The sequence below is a fragment of the Sorex araneus genome, chromosome 10, assembly GCF_027595985.1.
Source record: "Sorex araneus isolate mSorAra2 chromosome 10, mSorAra2.pri, whole genome shotgun sequence".
In the NCBI taxonomy this organism is placed as follows: domain Eukaryota; kingdom Metazoa; phylum Chordata; class Mammalia; order Eulipotyphla; family Soricidae; genus Sorex; species Sorex araneus.
This window is the reverse complement of record NC_073311.1, coordinates 23,682,395-23,703,722: the sequence shown is the minus strand read 5'-3', so window position 1 is coordinate 23,703,722 and position 21,328 is coordinate 23,682,395. Positions and strand designations below refer to the sequence as shown.

Below are 21,328 nucleotides of genomic sequence, written 5' to 3'. Positions count from 1 at the left end.
ACAAAACATGCTCCCAACTTAACTGATGTCAGCAGAAATGGTTATTTTTAAGAGGGACAGAGAGAGAGAGAGAGAGAGAGAGAGAGAGAGAGAGAGAGAGAGAATGTCATTGATATAGTGCAAGAAATAATAAAAATCACAAGGGTATTTTCAAGACTGAAGAATTAATCAGAGTCTAACTACCACAGCAAAGCTGTGATAAAATAGTAAAAAGAAAAAAATACTATTAAATTTTAACAGTAAAATTACCCAGTGTAGATACAAAATTGTAATTATTGCTAAGTAAAAGAAACGCACTTTACCAATTTTTCTTTACACAATTATGAGAAATTACATTTGAAGAAATAATTTAATGTTATATTTGAAGAAATACAAGAAGTTCTATTTGAACAAATAATGTTAGATTAGTATTTTCTTTTTCTTTACCTACAATGTCCCAGCAATAGCACATCGGGTAAAGTGTTTGCCATGCAAGCAGCCGGCCCGGATTTGATTCCTCTGTCCCTCTCGGAGAGCCCAGCAAGCTACCGAGAGTATCCCGCATGCATGGCAGAGCCTGGCAAGCTACAGTGGTGTATTCGATACGCAAAAGACAGTAACAACAAGTCTCACAATGGAGATGTTACTGGTGCCCGCTCGAGCAAATTGATGAACAACCGGTTGACAGTGCTTCAGTGCTACAGTGCTATAATGTCCCAGATTGCATTAAAAGTTACCTGAACTTAAGGACCTGTTATAATTAGTAAAATAAGAAAAATGATTTTGTAGTGAAAAAATAGCATCCAGATTACATGAGCATTATTTTTTTCTTTGCTTTTTTTGGTTTTGGGGACACACACAGAGATGTTCAGTGTTTCCTCTTGCTTCTGCATTCAGAGATTACTCCTGGTGTGCTCAGGGGACCATATGGGATGCCTCAACCCCTGGGTGGGCCATGTGTGAGGCAAGCACCCATACCCATTGTACTATCACTTTGGCTACCCCAAGAGCATTATTTCTACTAGCACATTTACATGCATAAAATTTAGGTGATTATTCTGGCCTGTACCTAAAAGCATAGATTGTTCCTAGATGATCAGTACAACGAAATACAATTTAAATTCCTCCAATTGCAGTTAAACATGACTCATGCGTTGCATGGTGAAAGGATCTTGCTTTGAATTAAGAATATCTAAATTCACTTCTGATTGTATTTATTGCATCTCTTAATAAGCCAACACTTTGATTAGGCATATACTTAAGAAAGGTAATAGACAAGAAATTAGTAACTATTTATAACTTAAGTGTGTTTAAGTACAAAATGAAGAGTGTGGACTAATGCCAAAAAAGAGACCAAGTGTGACCCCAGATCACAGGGTCAGGAGTAGACCCAGAACACTGATTAGATGATCCGGAAAATAAAAGCTTTGTAACTTTTCAATGAAAAATACACTCTCATTTCCTCCTTAATAAGACAGTATTCTTTACTTGAAGATTGTGTATAATAATGCACATGTACAGTAAGGCAAGTACACCAATGAGAGATATCAAATAAAAAATACTTTCCTAATATGCATAATGGAATATTTCACATTTTCAAATGATCCTCAAGAGTACTTAGTCAGCTAGTGTATAGATTTCCTAATGATGCCAAGAATAAAATGTTCTTTTATAATAAAACTTATCTAAATATTAATTGCACATATGCATAATTAAACAAAATAAATTTGGTTTCCAAATGATGTATCACTGCATTTGATCTTGGCACAATATTTTAAGAGAACTTTCTTGTAATTATCTGTACAGCAGTAGGTCCAGTCTATGAGAGTTACTTATTTATCTCAATATCACAGAACTTATAGTTTCACTTTAATAAGCTATTTGCTAAAATAAAAAAATACTAGCAATACATTGTCTTGAGAGCATAGGTAAATATTTCATTCTTCCAGAGAAACAGAAGTTAGTAAAATTTTACAGTTGTTTTGTCTGGGAATAGATACTCACAGAGATTAGAATAAATTAGTCTTTAATAATATGTTTCTGCTTTTGGTTTTTACTTGGGGTCACAGTTGATGGTACTCAGGGTTTTCTCTTGCCTCTGAACTCACAGGTCACTCCTGGCAGTGCTCAGGAGACCACATGGAATGCTGGGAATCTAACTAGGATTGGTAGCACGCAAGGCAAGCTTCCTACCCACTGTTCTATTGCTCCAGCTCCATCAATACTATTTTTCATTGATGGAACACTATTTATTTGACTTAGTTTGGATTACCTAAAAATATATCTTCCTAATCTTGAGCTTTACTAAGATTATTTCCTTGGGTTATTAACAATTTATTTGGTTTAGGATTCACACTCAATGGTTTCCAGAGATTACTTCTGGCTCTGTGCTCAGGGATGGTTTCTGGAAGGACTGCCAGGACCATACGTATTGCCAGGGCTTGAACCTAGTTTGGTTGGCTGCATGCAAAGCAAATGCTCTAACCACTGTACTAGCACTCTTGTCACAAGTATTAGCGATTTAAGATAGGGATTTTTGGCAACCACAGTTGCATGCAAGACTATTTTTTTTATTACACCTTACAATCTGTACTGCCTTTCTGAAACCTTACCTGGAGTTAAATTCCTTCCATTTCAAATAAATACTTTAACTTACCTTAAAATATAAGCGATAGCGCAGCAGGTAGGGCATTCACCTTGCATGCCGCCAATCCGGGTTCTATTTCTTCGCCCCTCTTGGAGAGCCAGGCAAGCTACGGAGAGTACCTCGCCAGCATGGCAGAGCCTGGCAAGCTACCCGTGGCGTATTCAGTATGCCAAAAACAGTAACAACAAGTCTCACAATGGTGCCCGCTCGAGGAAATCAATGAACAACAGGACTACAGTGATATAGTGATAAGATATAAGCAACTTTTATTTACTTCAACCTCAAAATTTTCACTTATAATAAATGCTTAAGAAAAAACGGAGTAAAGGATTAAGTGCTTGTTTTTACTTGAACACATAAGCTATCCAGTAATTTTAAGTTTGTGAAACTTAATAAAACAATTGCATTATAAACATAATCCTGTGTCCGAAGACCAATGACATTCCACTTTTTTCTTTTATTGGAAGATATGCGTGTATTATATATTTCAAAGTTGATAGTACAAAAAAAAACTAAACTGTTTGTGGAATGCAGACTATAGACACTTTTAGCAGGCTAAAGACACTTTTTGCCAAAGCCCAACACCCACCCAAGAAAAACGTTTTAGAATTTGGGAAAAGTCTCCATTTTCTTAACTTGAAATCGAAGACCTATGTGATAAATGGAGTGTCATTCACTTGGCCATCAATTATCTACTCACTGAAAATATATTTTAGATCTTTCAGAGAAGACGGGGAAGTGAGGGGGTGGGGGGACAGTTGGTTCAAGGAGCTGATATTGGTAAGTGGCATTAGAGTTTTATTCTCTGGAGTGGTAGTACAACAGATAGGGTGTTTGCCTTGCACAAGGACAAACCGGGTTCAATCCCCGGGATCCCATATGGTCCCCCAAGCACCACCAGGAGTAATTATTGAGTGCAGAGCCAGAAGTAACCCCTGATGATAGCTGGCTGTGACCCCAAATCAAAAAATAATCACTGTCACTGTCATCCCGTTGCTCATCGATTTGTTCGAGCGGGAACCAGTAATGTCTCTCATTGAGAGACTTATTGTTACTGTTTTTGGCATATCCAATACGCACGGGTAAGCTTCCCAGGCTCTGCCTCTCAGGCTCGATACTCTCGGTAGCTTGCTGGGCTGTCCGAGAGGGGCAGAGGAATCGAACTCGGGTCGGCCGCGTGAAAGGCGAACACCCAGCTGCTGGCTATCGCTCCAGCCCTCAAAAAATAATAATAAATAAAAGTTAAAAATAATTTTAGGCACTGTGGTTTACAAAAGAGTTAATGTAGGATTTTAAACATCCCGATATCAAACCCTCCACAGAGTGTCCATTTCCTTCCACTGCTACCCACTGACCCAACTCCATACCCATCAATCCCTGCAGTAAGCTTTTTGATAAAAACAGTTCTCAGTTTCATTGCATTTGTTACTCCCCTACTGTTTCTTTATATCCAGTTTAAGAGAAATCATTCTATGTCTGGCCCTCCCCTTATAACATCGCTTAGCACGAGACCCTCTAAATCCATCCACACAGCTGTCATGTGCATGATTGCAATGTTTCTAATATACAAGTAGTATTCCATTGTGTATATACACCAGGTTCTTTATCCAGCCATCTGTTCCTGGATATTTGTGTTGTTTCCATAGTTTGGCTATTGTGCATAGTGCTTCAATAAACGTAGGAGTGCAGATGTTTCTTTCTGAATGGAATTTTTAAGAATGGTGTTAGATATCTGGTGGTGTGTGGCTATACATTTATTAATATAGGAGATGACAATCTGATAACTGTAATAATATTATGAACCAATAGTAATTGAGTTCAATTTTTCCAAATATGTAAGCATATTCGTACTTTTAATTTTTTTCTTTTTTTGGGTCACACCTGGCAATGCACAGGGTTACTCTTGGCTCTACACTCAGGAATCACCCCTGGTGGTACTCAGAGGACTATATGGGATACTGGGAATCGAACCCCGGTCAGCCGTGTGCAAGGCAAATGCCCTACCCTCTGTACTATTGCTCCAGCCCCAAGCATATTCTAACTTTATGCCATGAATAAACATTCTCATTTTTCATAAAAATGTATGGACCAGGGAGCCAGTGGACTATATATCCAAGGGTTTACGTACGGGCCATATATTATATCGCTGGAAGGTATAATGAATGGTAAACAGATAGGCTGATTTATTTTATATATTTTTTGATTTTCTTTCTGTGTACTCTTCCTATTTTTATGTCATTTTGAAAATTGAAAAGACTTTCAGGAATGTGATGTAAATAGTTTTGAAAGTGAACTATTAATAATTTAATTTTGAAATGTCCTCACAGAGCCCAAGCTAATAGGAAGAGTTACTTTTTCACAGGAGGTTTCATGGAGACCGAAGCTGCCGCTCAGGAGTCCCTGGGGTTAGGCAAACTTGGAACACAAGCAGAGAAGGATAGGAGACTAAAGAAAAAGTAAGTGTGGAGACTCTTTTGCTCATTTTTTTTTTCATTTAATGCGTTCTTTATCATTGCAGGGATTTGTAAAAAAACAAAAAAGGCTTAGAAACAAAACAGTAGTTAATCTGTGGCGGATTTCGTCTTGGTATTCCCTGATAATCTTAGTGCTCTTGTTTCTTGGCTCTAAAAGGCTGCAGTTGGATTGCATATCAAATCTTCGTTATGCCATCAAAATAAGTTCTTCTAAGAGACCAAAGCTGAACTGAATTCTATTTAAAATTCTCAAATGTAAAATATTTATGGACTGGAGTGATAGCACAGTGGGTAGGGCATTTGCCCTGCATGTGGCTGACCCCGGTTCGATTCCTTCATCCCTCTCAGAGCCCGGCATGCTACCGAGAGTATCCCGCTCGCATGGCAGAGCCTGGCAAGCTACCCATGACATATTCAATATGCCAAAAACAGTGACAACAAGTCTCACAATTGAGATGTTACTGGTGGCCGCTTGAGCAAATCGATGAACAATGGGGTGACAGTGACAGTTACAATATATTATTTGACATTAAATTCCATGATGGGATTGACATGATAAAATGTGGGTATGCCAGTCAAACTTGGTGTTCCCTTTAACCACAATCAATATGCCTCCTGTTAAAGTGGAGTATTTTAAAGGAGAATATTTCTTTGAGTAGTTGAACATAAACTTATTTTAGATTCACAGCAGATTGTTTTGCATCTGTCAGGAAACTGATAGTGTATCGTTTCATTCACATATATTATGGAACATTTAAATGACTTAAAAACTTGGCACATTTTTGGGTCATAGCAGCTGTTGGAAAGCCTGTAGGTCCAGAAATAGCTTATTTTTAAAATATGTAGTAACATTTTCAATAGTTAAATAGTTTTGTAAGAATATACTCTTTAAAAGGCAAGGGATTTTTCTGTATTCCAGAATTGTCTTATTGGTTACTCCTTTTCTTCCTCTTAGAAAATGTATTATATTGAATGTATAGATTTTTGTGCCTCTGGATCCTTTCTCATGAAAGAATGTCCATTGAATATTATCATAGAAATTATACTCACTTGTTTATAGAATGAAGGCTAGTCAAATTTCTCTCTGAGTTCCTCTCAGTTGTTTTGCATAGAATTATTAACAATGAGGAAATATGTACTTACAAATTTCAGGGCAGCTCACCAGTCTAATTGTTTCATTAATTTGTTACTTATTAAGTTTGAATATATAACCAAATTCAGAACGAATACTGCCCATGAAAAGACTTGACCTTGGAAGCTTAACTTTTTTTTTAATATAATAAAATGTTCACACACTCAGTACTAGTAGGTGGTTCTTTTCTCATTGCTATTTCTCATTAATAGCTCAAAAGTATTTATATATATGTATATATATAGCTATATTTTCTATACTTATCCATGTTTATGTCTCTATAATTCATGTGCCCTCCCATGTTTTCCAAAAGGGCAACAGGTTGTTTTCAGAGCAATCATAGATGGATTCAAAGCAAAGAATATGAAGTCATTATGTGACAGTAAAAATCTGAAGCCAGTTCACCGCCTACTGAAACACTCGGTGATTGACATTCTAAAAGATATTTAGTTAGTATTAAAATATAGGTGAAAGTCATGTATTTTCTTAATTCCCGCCAGGAAAGTGATTTTGACTGTCTAAAAAAAATTCTGAAAATCTTACTTTTGAGACATTCTTTAAAATTTATCAGTCTAATGGACTCTTATATATTTAAAATTCATTTCTATATAAAATAATAAGGATAATTAAAACCAGCCTAGCTAGTGAATATGATTCATTTCCTGAAATAGTCATCATTTTTACTGAATGAAATTTTTTAAAATAATGAAGATCACACCATGATTTATATTTAGGTTACAGATAAGGTTGATTATTGAGTCAACATCATTAATAGTGCTTGGGACTAATGTAGATGTACTTTTAAAGCCTTCAAATTAGACATTCAAATTACATCCTGAGTTTTAAACTAAACAATTAAGATTTAGCTATTTTTAACTCTAAATATTAATATTAATTTTATCGAGTTATTATTAAAATCTGAGTGTGCTCAAAAATCAGAAACAGACAATAGATGTTGACTGAAAATCTTACTATGCTTATTTTTTTGTTTTATTTCACAGTTTGTTTGGTAAGATGCAATTTTATAATGTATTACATAAAATTGTGTTTTTGTTATAAAAAAGAATATTAAGAATTTTCTGTATCAAATAAAGATCACAGACTTCCTATAAAGCAATAGTAATTGGGTTAAAATGGCTCTAACTAGAGAGTTAATCAATGAAAGGAAATTTTCTTATTATTAATTGTCCCATAGGAAAGAATCTCTGAGCACAAATTAATAGCTAGTATTTATGAGACTTATTCAAAACTTAAAACCAATACTTCTTTAGAACCTTCACAATGTCACAAACTTAGTTTCTGGGTTATCAAAAAGTGAGGCATTCTCTTATAGTGACTTTTATAGGATTAGATAGATAATTTTTTAATTACATATCTTAAATTTTACTTTTATGAAGTTTTATTATTGTTATTAAAATTGACATTTTATTCTTGACTTTTATCAAGTATTTTAAATTTCATTTAAACAAAACTAGTTATGTTATTTTGAATGACATCATGTCATCTTTAAGAATGCTATTCTGTGTTCACATTTTATGTTTAGTGGTCTTATTTTATTTAAGATAAGAAAAATTAAAAACACGTTTTATCAGAAAAATGAAAAAACAAATGTGGGCAACTTCTTTTAGAAATGTTAAGCAGTATATAAGTTGTATGTTCCTAGTTGCAATGGAACTAGGAATTAGTTTCCTACCTTTTCTTTTTTTTCAGACATTCTATCTATTAATGATATAAACTGATTTTTCCTATATAAGATACTTAATTTATACCCATATTCTCTGTTCTAAAAATTATATCGGCGATTAGATCCTAAGGGAACAAACAGAGCTGGAAAAGTTCTTATTTTCAACTTTGCTATAACATTGGTTGTCTGCAATCAGCAATCTGTTCATTTAAAATTAATTGGAAGAAATAAATTAAAAATTTATGACACATTATTTTTTAAATCTTATGAGGGTAATACTGTCAGAATAACATTGAAAACATTCCAAAGACTTGTAAAGTTAAGAACTCTATTATGTTAACAATCCCAAACAAAGTTCTAGTTAGAGGTATGTGCATCATCCAACAAATTAAATGCATATAGTTTAGATCAACTTTACTAAATTATACTTTAACTATTCTTCCTGATATATGCATTTTTTCTTTATATTTTGGGTCATTTTGCTTTAATGAGGATTAAAAATGTGATATAGAATATGCTAAAACATCTGCTCTTCAAGAAAATCTTTTCGACCTTTACCAAGTTGGATATTTTCATGAAGCTAATCTTTTCCATCATGATAGCTTACCTCAGCCTCAAGCTCCTTAATTACTGTTAAGTTTACTTTCTATGCATTATCTTTGCCATAGCTTCCTTTAAGGCACCAATTCTATTAATTGTCCAAGAGAATTATATAGATCATAGTTGTGTTAACGTGAAACTCTTCTACCGACTCTTTGCGCATTCACATTAATATCTCTTATCTTTATAATGAAATGTTGACTATTTTATATATCTTGGTAAGGCAGCTTTCCAGGTCTTTAAGAACTAAATTAATGTTAGTCTCAAAAATGTAGCTCATATTAAAATTGTAGTTCTTTATATATCTCTTGAATATGACTGTTTCTACATCCTGTGATCTTGTTCATCATCCACTGGTCTCATTAAACTCTGACTACTTCTTTCAACTTAGTACACACTAAAACATAATCCCCATTTCTAGGACTTATATTTCAAGCATTTAAACCTGAGAGCATACCTCTTTCCTTGTATATCTTAACACTTGATTATTGAGAATATATCCTGTTCCTTTCCATAAATCTCCCCAGCCAATATTTAGGCTAAAGTCTAAAACTTCGTACTCAGCAAAGACATTCTCTCAATTATAAAAACTAATTGTAACACTTATCAGAATCACTACAAATATTAAGAAGTAAATTCTTAGTGGGTACAGGGGTAAGAATTTTCCCTTGCACAAGGTCAATCCTAATCCTATCCCCAACATCTCATATGTTCTCCTGAAACCCACCAAGAGTGATCCCTGGATGCTGCTGTGTTTGGCCCAGAAGTCAAAACAAACCAAAGCAACTAACACCTTGGCATGGTCTGACTCATCAAAATCCTCAATTTCTGAATGTTCTTTAATTTACATGTGTTTTAGACGTGAATTTTAGAATTTGATCCAAGCAAACTTCGTTCTTTTGTAATAAGCAAAGGGGATTAGACAGAGATCAAAAGGCCAAATAAAATATTTATAGACCTGTGACTTAGAAATATGACAAGAAATGGGGTATTTCTAAAACTAAACCTCCATATTAGAGGGGCTGGAGCGATAGTACAGCGGGTAAGGCATTTGTCTTTCATGCAGCCGACTGGGTTCAGTTCCCAGCAACCCATATGGTCCCACGAACATTGCCAGGAATAATTCCTGAGTGTGTAACCAGAAGTAACCCCCGTGCATCTCCCAGTGATGTGACCCAAAAAACAAAACAAACAAATTAGACAGACCAACTGGCATATTAGATAAACTAACTGGCACATAAAAATCTGGGTGGACAGAGGCTTCTTATTGAACAAAGGTCAGCCCCTTCTCTTCTCTTCATGTAAAATAGCATCAACAGTAATATTTCATTAATGCCACTCTAGAATCAAGTACAATGAGTTATTTCACAGGGAAGAAAATGAAATTTTATTTTACAACATTGTTTCCTAAAAAGGAATTCTTGAAATATCAATATTAATACATGTGTACTAATATCTTACCAGTTTACTTATCTTTGCTATTGTAAAAAAATGGCAGTTTTTCCTGATAGGGAAAAACTGCCATTTTTCCCTATCAGTTTCTATAAATATGTTGATAGGATAAAGTTTCAAACTCCCTGATTTCTAGGAGATTTGAGAATAGATTTTATGCTTGAATTAAATATTATCAGAGTACAGCACTGTTGCTTGTAAGTAATTTTCCTTCGGAATTTTGAAGGAACTTATTGGTCCCGGTTGTAGTTACTAATTATTATTCATTCTGTCATATGTAGCATATTGGCTTTGTTTTACCACGTCTCTCACTTTCTGAGTGATGGAGTTTTTTCCCTTGTCTTTAGTGTTCAAAAATGCTCTGTATATTTTTATTCAAATATAATTTTTCTATTTGTACTTTACATTCGAAAGACACTTAAGATAAATATTCTTGCATGTGTTTACGTGCAGGATTTTCACTTCTATGCTCAGTTTTTATTTCAAAGAGCTTATCTTTTACAGAGACTTAAGGAACTAAAAGACGAAGTTATGTTTCATTGATAATGTGTCTGTCTACTATGACAGTCATAGATATCAAAAAATTAAAAAGGAAAGAATACCCAATGTATGATTATTTATGTCCATGAGTATAAATTATAAAACCTTTATCCTAATTATTTCTTCCTTCAGTCTCATACTGTACACTTTTTAATAAAACATGTGGTTGTTGAAATTTTTATATTGTGAGACTTAAATTGAAATATACCATGTGAATATTAATATCAGGTCTAATATCATTTTCAATCCTTAGTTACATTCTGGTACTGTGTTAAATTTTTGATGTTTCTCTTGAACGAATATCATTGATAACTGTATATGGAGTTCATATTTTAAATCAATTTTTCAACATAATTAAAATGAAATTAACATTCTAACACAACTCTTGGCAGCATTCTCCAGAGAAGCAGCTTTCTCCTTGAAGCCTGACTGTCTTGCAGTTCATCACTACCAATGAGTCTTTATATTATAACTTCAAAGACATAAAAGTCAAGTTCTGTAGATTTACTTAATTTATTTCCATTACAATCCTAAGGGTATCTTTCAGTGCATAATCTTGAATGTGCATTGAAGCTGCACTTCCAGTTTTTGGCATTTGATAGGTTCAGAGTTTGCATATCTCTGAGTTTAATAAATGTCACTAAAAATGTTCATAATCAAAGTCGTAACAAAAATACCAGAACGTTCTTTCATTTAGCATTTAGTAAATATTTATTGTCTCATCCAAGTTAAGTTTGTAAATAAGCTTCATCCCAGGAGTTAAGTTTTAAAGATTGCCAGAAACATTGAATATGTTTTTTCATCCAAGTAGTGCTCTGTATCCAGAAGGTAAATGACCTTGTTCACTTAACAAAGACAGATTTTACAGGAATGCTATGTGGAATGAATTTTGCTAGGTAAAGTAAAGGGTAGCATTCCTTGGCAGTATTTGAGTTATCTCAGGAAATACACGAACACCAAAATCTTGAAAAAACTTAACCAAAAAATGAACAGATAGTATGTACTACATTTTTAGCATGATATCAAGACTCTTATTGTATATCTTATCTCACCACAATAAACCTAGGTGTAAGGATTTGACTGGCTGGATTTGGAACAGATCTTTGTATTGGGTCAGTTAGTCCAGAGTAATCATTTAGTGCACAGATGGTTACAGGGAAACACTCCTGGGCAACCAACTCAAAAGAATCTATTAAAGTCATATATTTCAGAAACTGAACTCAGTGTTCTCAACATTTCTCTGGGGAAATGTGCCAGTTTCCAACTTGAAACTCTGGAAGCCTTTTTTTTTCTTTTTGCACTGAGCTAGAACTGTTGTTGTCTTAACAGTTAATCAAGACTAGGTCTCCTGTCTCTGATCTTTAACAGTTATAAAAATTCCCTGGACAGGGGCCAGAGAGATAATACAGTAAGTAGGGTGCTATCCATGTAAACAGCTAATGCAGGTTCCCTGATCACTAGCAAGAATGATCTCTGAGTGCAGAGCCTGAAATAAGGTCTGAGCACAGCTAACCATGGCCAAAAAAGAAAATGAAATAAAGAGCAAGGAAAAGAGAAGAAAAGAAGGGAGGGGAAAGAAAAGAAAACTGAAAAGAATAGGAGAAATGAAGGGAAGGGGTGAGAAAGGAAGGGAAGGGGATGGGAAGGGAGAGGAGGGGAGAAAAGGAGAGGGGAAGGGAGTAAGGAAGAAAAAATACTATGCAGCTGTTAGAAAAGGTGAAGTCATGAACTTTGCATATAAGTGGATCAGCATGGAAAGTATCATGCTAAGTGAAATGAGTCAGAAAGAGAGGGACAGACATAGAAAGATTGCACTCATCTGTGGAATATAAAATAACAGAGTAGGAGACTAACACCCAAGAATAGTAGTATATAATACCAGGAAGTTGGCTCCATGGATTGGAAGCTGGCCTCACATGCTGGGGGGAAAGGCAGCCCGGATAAAGAAGGGAACACCAAGTAAAATGTGGTTGGAGATCCCGAGTGGGAAGGGAGATGCATGAGGAAAGTAGACTAGAGACTGAACACGATGGCCACTCAATACCCCTATCGCAAACCACAACACCCAAAAGGAGAGAGAGAACAAAATGGAATGCCCTGCCACAGAGACGGAGAGGGGTGGAGGGGGGCAAGGGATTGGAGGGTGGGAGGAATACTGGGTTCATTGGTGGTGGAGAATGGACACTGGTTGAGGGATGGGTTCTCGAACAAACACAAGCAAGAAGATGGGTATATTTGTAACTCTACCCTCATGGTGATTTACTAATTAAAAAAAATAAATATTTTTTTTAAAAAAGACCCTCCCTGGACATAAAAACTGACAGTATCCAATACTAAAAGAACAGTGCATTGAGATTTGTTAGGAAAAATGAATGTAAGTAAATCCAATGTGAGATAGACAGATGCATCGCATACATTGTACACATATGCATACATTGTACACATATGCATATGTAAAGTAGAAGACAAATTTGATTTATTTTAAGGAGAAGATGAGCACAGAGAGAGTTGAGTTGCTATTTTGAGCTAATGGTACAGTGTTATTAGATTTAGTTTGTATGACAGAAGCTCTATGTAGTCTCCATATTTTCTACCCAGATAAATTTATTTTTCACATGTAGATAGTAACAAAAAATAAAACTTAAAAATGCATTGACTTTTTCATCTAAACATACCCACATAATATATCTGTATAATCCTGGATTAATGGAACATGCAAATGAGAAATTTCACCCATTTCACTTATGCACACTGTATCCTAAGAACAAACTATGGATATTCAAATCATATGCTTCCCTTTTTCAAAGAGATTGTTAAGAAACAAATTAATGTACTTAGAAAAGGGATAAAAGCCCATAAAATATTTTTAAGTTTTTGAACAAAATGAGAACATTGCTACCAGTGATTCTAGTTGTTCTTAATTTTAAAAGGTTTCATTTGTTTCCAAAATGAATGTGAAATGTTTATTTTACTATTTTGTGAATAACTAGAAAGAGGGTTATTGATAGCCAAGAGTAAATTGAGACTTGTTTTCAACCATTTAAAAAAAATTCAAACTTGAAATGAGAAAACATACTTTAGAAATATTGTACATTGAGATTAGCAGGGAATTTCATTTGATTTTTTTTTGGGGGGGTCACACCCGGTAATGCACAGGGGATACTCCTGGCTCATGCACTCAGGAATTACTCCTGGTGGTGCTCAGGGGACCATATGGGATGATGGGAATCAAACCCGGGTCAGCTGCGTGCAAGGCAAACACCCTACCCGTTGTGCTATTGCTCCAGCCCAGTTTCATTTACTTTTTTTCTTAATTTGTTGAGGTGAGGGACAATTTGGGTTGCACCTGGTGGTGTTAAGGAAATACTCCTGACTCTGTGCTAAGGGATCATTCCTGGCAATGCTCAGAGAACTCCCTGTGATGCTGGGAATAAATCCAGGACCATGTACAAGACAAGTAACCTACCTTCTGTCATATCTTTTGGACCCTCATGTATTGGTAATAATTCTTTCATATTTGATTGGAATTAGAATAGCAAAAATTTGATTGATAACTTATGGGGCCATTGTGATCAAAGGGCCTAAAGAATGAATAGATGACAATTTTAGTGAAAAAAAAAGAGAAAGGTAGCATATTCAGTGTTTTCATGACTGATATAAATAAGTCGAATACATTTGTGAAAGTAAAAGGTTAAAGTTATATACTCTTAGATAAATGATTTTGTTTAAGAAAGAGGTTTATAGGTGGATATGAATCTAAAAATGTAAAATTTTATGAGGGCATTAATGAGTTCCACCAATTCACTTAATAAGTAAATTTATTTAGTATACATATGAAGAAGGATATTTACAAATAAGTATATAATTTATATATGCATCATATATTTAGATATAATTCGTATTTTTTTCTGTAACTCCAAAGAAAATTCTTCTAAAGGCCACAATTCTAGTTCAGGCCAACATTCTATTCACTGATCAGATTAGAATTGTATTAAGTATTAATTAAAGTAGATCTATTTAAACCAGCATATTTTTTTTTAAATAATTTTATTGAATCACCATGTGGAGGGTTACATAGTTCTCAGGATTATGTCGGTTATACAATTCTCAAACACCCTTCCCTTCACCAGTGCCCATCTCCCATCACCAACCCCCCCAGTATACCTGCCACCCCCTCCCACCTCCCCAGTCCCCACCCTTGTACATGATAAGTTCCACTTCGTTTATGCCTTATCTCGATTACATTCCATGTTTCAACACACAACTCACTACCATTGTTGGGGTTTCCCCCAAAAAAGGAAAGCAGTCCTATTGCCAAGGAGGCATTTGATAGTTCTCCACTGCTAAGAATATAGAGATATTAAGTCCCGCTGTTTGTTACATAACTTTTCTTTTTCCCCCTTGCCCCGCGCCACCGAGTTCACGCCTGTTTGGTAATCGCCACGCTGCCTGACAAGGGAAAAAAAAACCGAAAAGGATGGTTATTTCCCGTCATCGGCAGGCGTGGGGCTCTGGCTTAGTTGATAGACTAGTAGAGTTTCTGCAAGCAGTTTCTGGAACCGAAGGGCTTGCGCTGGTATCGGCTCCGGCTCGAGATTCCACCAGCGTCCCACTGTTCCATGTACATAATTTTTCCCCTTATATCCCATTCCCACGCCACCAGGTCTGTTTGCTTAATGGACATCACACTATGTTTGACACCACGCCGCGTTTCTTCCCGAGAAAGAAGGATATTTCTTCTCAGCCGGCGTGGGGATATAGCTTAGTTCAGTCTAGAGAGATGGCTACCACTTTGATTGCCTTCAATATTTCAGCAACAGACTTACTATTCTTGTTAGGATCTCCCACAAAAGTCCGACCCATTAAAAAGGGACATATTACATATTGCTGATGCTAAGATGACATTAGGTCGCGGCCGCGCGGTTTTGGGTTTCTGTATAAAGTCCAGGAAAAGTACAACCAGAAATATCACTACAAACTTTTACCCTTTTATGGTGCTCATAAGATGGAGAAGCCTAGAGAGAGGCTCGGCGTCTCCATTTTGCGCTCAGGAAAACCTCGGATCCTGCGCTGTGCTCAGGGGGGAGGTGTGGAGAGAGAGAGAGAGGTTAAAAGAATTGGGGGATGCCCGGCTCCCACTGTTTCAGCGCACCGTGGGGTCCCTGGTCCCATGCCGGAATTAGTTCAGTGGGCTGTTTGGAGTCCAAGAGCGCTTCCTTGGGCTCTTCCATCATGCTCGCTCCGCAGCAGGGTCCAAAGGGAAGCACACGTGGGGGAGGTGGGTTTAAGTATCTATCTGCTGTGGGCGGGGGTCGCCGCCCCCGCCCCCTGGGGCCTCCCGCAAGCGCGCGCGCCTCCCGTTTCAGCTGGGTCGCCGTCACCATTTTGCGCTCAGGAAAACCGCGGATCCTGCGCTGTGCTCAGGGGGGAGGTGTGGAGAGAGAGAGAGGTTAAAAGAATTGGGGGATGCCCGGCTCCCACTGTTTCAGCGCACCGTGGGGTCTCTGGTCCCATGCCGGAATTAGTTCAGTGGGCTGTTTGGAGTCCAAGAGCGCTTCCTTGGGCTCTTCCATCATGCTCGCTCCGCAGCAGGGTCCAAAGGGCTAAACCAGCATATTTTTAATAGATAAGTAATTCATGTGGAAAGCTGACACAAAACTATCTTTACAGAATGTTAGAAAGTGTTAGGAAATAATGTGTGAGACCCAAGGTACAGATACTGCCAAGAAAAACAGCAATCACACATGTTCTTTATGGCTTTATGATGAGATCTTTGGACTGAAGTCAGAAGTCAATACAGATAAATTTGAACTGAGCTATTAGCAATTACATATCTGGGGTGCAAGAGAATCTCTTCTCATGATCCTCTCCAATACAGACTTGCCAAATACACAGATATGAAAGGATTATGTTTTGGAGGATTCTAATATCAACTGAGACATTTTCTCACATGCCCTGTACGTTTTTTCTACCTTAGGATTCTATGATTCTATACAAAACCAAGGGAACTGGACTTAGGAAATCCTCTACAAGGCTTAATTTGTTTGTTTTTTAACATTGATATACCTGGATCATTGTAGGTACTCAAATCATACTTTTAGAGTCATTTACTCTATTAATAGAAGCTAGATGGAATGACTCTTAAGTGCAGAAAAGAACTGCCTTTAAGAAACTAGAATTTGAACAGTGGTTTCTTCTCAGATATCCAAACCAAAATATCTTTGCTCTGTTTTTATTCTATGTTTGCACAACTCAGTATTGTATTACTCCACATACTATCTCTTTAGAACCTTTTGAATGTGTTGATTTTTTTCTTTGCCTCCTCACATCATTACGCTAAAAGAGCCTCATCCAGTCTTGCCTTTCTATTATTCATTCTTCATACTTTTACTAACGAGACTTATCTAATCATATTTCTTATCTTCTTAAGGTCTGTCAGTTATTCCTTAGCATTCCTAGGATAAATCCCAAATGCCTAAATTCATAGCCTATAAATTCTGACACTTATGTTTCATATATATCTCACCAGTTTTATTCCTCTCTACTTTACACTTTGTATATTGTCAATAGATACATTTCTTTCTTGCTTATTATTACTTTTCTCTCCTGTGTCATATATTGTTTTATTTTTCTCTTTATCCTTTATATAGTAATGAAATTTTCAGTTTTATGTGTAATTATTATTAAGTAACCACATAGAACTCTACAGTATGTTAAGCACTGTTTTACATATTTCACTTGAACTATGTATTTTAATTTTCTAAAAGACAGAGTCTTATTGCTAGAAACTACTAATTCATTTCACAGATAAGAAATGTAGCTCTTTGAGCACTGTGGTATGCAAAAGAACAGATCTACTGAATTATAAGTATAGAGGATCTCAATAAAATTTCAAGGCAAGACCACAATTTGAAGAGACAGTAGTGTTGTATTTCAGTGTGATCTTGAATACACTACATAATTTGAAATGGTTAGTCAAGAATTATTCTCTTACCATACTCTTTGGGGATAAAAAGCAGCAGACTTTTACCAAAGAGAATAATATGACAACCACCAATGTTTCATCATAGGAGGTAACATCAATTTTCAAACTTAGTACCTTTTTTAATACTTAGGAAAAAGTCATTTCAAACCATAAAGTACACCTGGGGCTGATTAGATAGCTCAAAGGACTAGATGATGCTTTGCATGCAGGTAACTGGGTTTAATCACAGCACAGTTCCCGTCTGCCCTGCTGAGAGCAAACCAATTAGCCCAAGAAATCAATAGGATTAATCTATGGGCACTGCTAGGTGAGCCTCCCCCCAAAAGAGATATAACTGTAGCATAAAATAACCTTCTTATTTGATATAGATAGCCACATATAATATTACAATTTTATTTATGCATTTATTTTGGTTTTGGGGTCACTCCTAGCAGTGCTCAGAGGTTAATCCTTGCTCTGCACACAGAAAGTAACTCCTGTAAGTCTCAAGAATTTGAGCCTAGGTTGTCATGTGCAAGGGAAGCACTTTACCCTCTGTACTATCTCTCTGCCCCAATATTACAACTTTACTATGAGAATATAATCTCATGTTAACTGTGTCAGAAATTTAAATATGCGCTTAAATTATTTTAAGTGTTATTCATTCCACTGAAATAAAGTCAGTGACTAACCACAAGTATAATTAAATTCTTTTTGTAACCTTAAGGTAAATGTTATGATACATTTAAATATGATGGCGATGACTAAATCTGAAGAATTCTCAAAAATATAGTCTGTTTAGAGAATTTTTCATAAAGTTTGCAAAGTGGATTTTTCCCCTAGATATTTCAAAGCCACCATGAAGCATCTTCTGCTTCCATGTTTCCAGAGCGTAGTTATTATCTATATTCTGTTGTTAGAGATTGATAAAAATATTCTATACCAAAAGTTTTCATCTAAAAATGCATATGCCATTTCACCTATGTATATTTCATTCACTTATATGTATATATGTTTAAATATCTTTATTTTCTATTATACATGATCAAATTTTACATTTTAAGCTTGATTCGGTGAGAATTGAATGAGTAACAAATATTTTAGAAGATTGAAGTTGTCTTACTCACATGGTCTCATTATTTTCTCTATTTTGAATTCCATTCTGAAACCTCTGAAACATTTTCTCTCACTTGTTAGGCCCACTAGAAATCTGCTTGCTATTTATTTAATCTGTACCCTACCATCTGCCTTCACATAAAAAGCAGTTCCTGCCCATCTCCCTGGAGTGCTCTTCTGTTTGTGTAGATTACATATTTATTATTCAGACTTTAAGTTCCTTGACTTCCACTCTAGTATGTGTCTTTACTCTAGGTTGCACATTTACCAGAGTTAGAGTTGACCAGCATTATTCCTAACGTATCCTTATTTTTTTTAAAAGTCAATTCAAGCATATACTTGCTTCTTAGGCATCATCACTTTTAGCATGCTTTTATCAATTTGTTTTACTTCATCAGATAAAAACTTCTATCCTTTTTTCAGGACACTAAGGTCTTTCTGCCCTCCCTTTTCTTCTAATTTAGTTTAGTGTCTGAGTTCTTCATTTCAACATGCTCAAATATTCTTAAAGTCAACTACTCATCTTCCTCCTGTTTATTTCCAAATATAACCCCACAGTCACCACCAGTGACTATGCTTTCTCCAGGTCTACATTGGCATTAGTGTAAATGGGAGCAAAAGACGTTGGGTCAGCTTTATTAGGGAATCAGCACTAGCTACTAACTCAATATTTTTCTCTGACCAATTTTTACTCTTAGAGACCTTTACTTTTGTAAAATCTTCATCTTGTGCAGAGGAGCTGAAGAAACTATTATTTTCTTCCCCCAAATGTACTTAAATTTGCCTCCATCCATTATAGTACAAACATTACTATACTTCAAATCATCCCTTCCTTCTTTTTTAGTCAAGTTGTGTTGATTTCTCAATTGGTATTATACTTTCAATTTTTTCTTCTGCATTTGTGTAGACCAGAAGTGATACATTCTCGGATTTTACCTACAGTACAAATTCTTCATGCATTCCACATTGCCACTCCAGTTATTTTGCATTCACTCCCCAGTTTAGTTTTAAGGATTGATTAAACAAGCTGGGAAGATGGTTTGAAGTGCTAGATTCCTTATCAGCCTTGCACACAGGAGGTCTGTGCTGTTCACTACTCATTGCAGGGCCACCCTTGCAAAGAGCAGCCTCCAGCGTCATTGCATGTCCCTCCAAGCAAATAAAATAATATGAGTAGTGTAAAATATTTCTGGAAGTTCCAACTTTAATACTAAAATTCAAGGGGCAACTATATACTGCTTAAAGAGCTGTGTATCCCAAGCTTTGGCCTGTTCATGGACAGGAGAAACCTTGTTCATTTGTGGGAGATGTAAAAGATTAAAATAAGACCACTGCAAAATGGTTGGGAATTTATTCCTATTATGTCTGGTTTAAGCTAATGTTACCAAGGGAAACATCATGTCAATAATTGGATTTTATATTATTCATTAAATGGTAATTTAAACTATTTATATGTTTATTTTCTATGTAAATTAAAATTTATTTGCGTATTATCGCACAGTGGGTAGGGTGTTTGCCTTTCACACAGCCGACCCGGGTTCCATTCCTCCGTTCCTCTCAGAGAGCCCAGAAGTTAACGAGATTATCTCTCCTGCCCGCATGACAGAGCTTGGCAAGCTACCCTTGGCGTTTTCCATATGCCAAAAACAGTAACAACAAGTCTCACAATGGAGATGTTACTGGTGCCCGCTTAAGCAAATCCATGAACAAGGGTGCTGCAGTGCTACAGTGCTACAATTATCAATGATGGCCTTTAACTAAAAACCATTTATTAAAAGAATCTTGTTATTGTGTAACCTGTATAGTTTGGAGCACAGAGGGAAACTGAAATTGAATTTTAATGTAAACAACTGCATGTTGGAAAGAAGATAAGTTTTATAAACATAGATTAAGTACTTTTGTAATATGAAAATTTTTCTAATATATGTTACAGATGATATGAAATTTTATGACCACAAAAATCATTCAGTCATTTATAACTATACTGTCTTCTTTGAAGAAAGTATAAGCAAAATTTCATGTTTGATTTCTCTGCTTTTATAATTATCTTACATTTTAGATATGTTTCTAGATCATTTTATTAGTCACCCATATTTTACATAATAGGGGTGTGAAGAATATGATTGTTCTAGTGTTATTTAATCAACTTGTTTTATTGGAGAGCAATTCTTAGGAAGGCTAAGAAAATTTTTTTTCATGATAATAACTGACCCCAAATACTTTTGATAATTTTCTTGGAAAACTCAGAAATTGCCCTTTTTTTAAAACTCACCAAACAGTTCACAGGAATGTTGACAGGAAAATCATTTCTCCTACCTAGATGTGATTGCTTTCTGATCCTAACTTTTATTCCATGGCAAGTATGATGAAAATATATTGTTAAACATCTTATGACATTGTGTTGACTATTTGTATAAAATTTTATGTTCTTAGGAGAAAGTTTTAAGAGTGTGCCACAATTGATCCGAAGTTACCGTCAAAGACTATGCATTTCCTAGAAATGTCCATGTACAAAATAATACACGGTTTCTCTGAATGAATGTATCTGAATGGACGCAGTTAGAGAGGCACATGCAGTGTTCCATTGTGAGTCAAATGTTTCAAAAATGGTGCAATCACAAAGAAAACTTTAATTTGATGGATTTCTGAGATAGTAATCTCTGCTTCATATTTGTTAAACTGAATATGTTTTATGAGTTGCGGTAGGCTTTTTATTTCTAACATTACTTCTATTATGCTG

The 21,328-nt window shown here is 35.6% G+C and overlaps 1 protein-coding gene across 21 annotated transcripts in view; it reads left to right on the top strand.

Moving 5' to 3' along the window:
* Nucleotides 1-21,328, top strand: part of PPFIA2 (PTPRF interacting protein alpha 2) — a 469,663-nt gene that overhangs the window by 411,000 nt on the left and 37,335 nt on the right. For all 21 annotated transcript variants that reach the window (XM_055118486.1, XM_055118484.1, XM_055118483.1 and 18 more), the window contains one exon: nt 4,989-5,082. In XM_055118486.1, the coding sequence (XP_054974461.1) occupies nt 4,989-5,082 (94 nt within the window). The remainder of the gene's footprint in view (nt 1-4,988; nt 5,083-21,328) is intronic.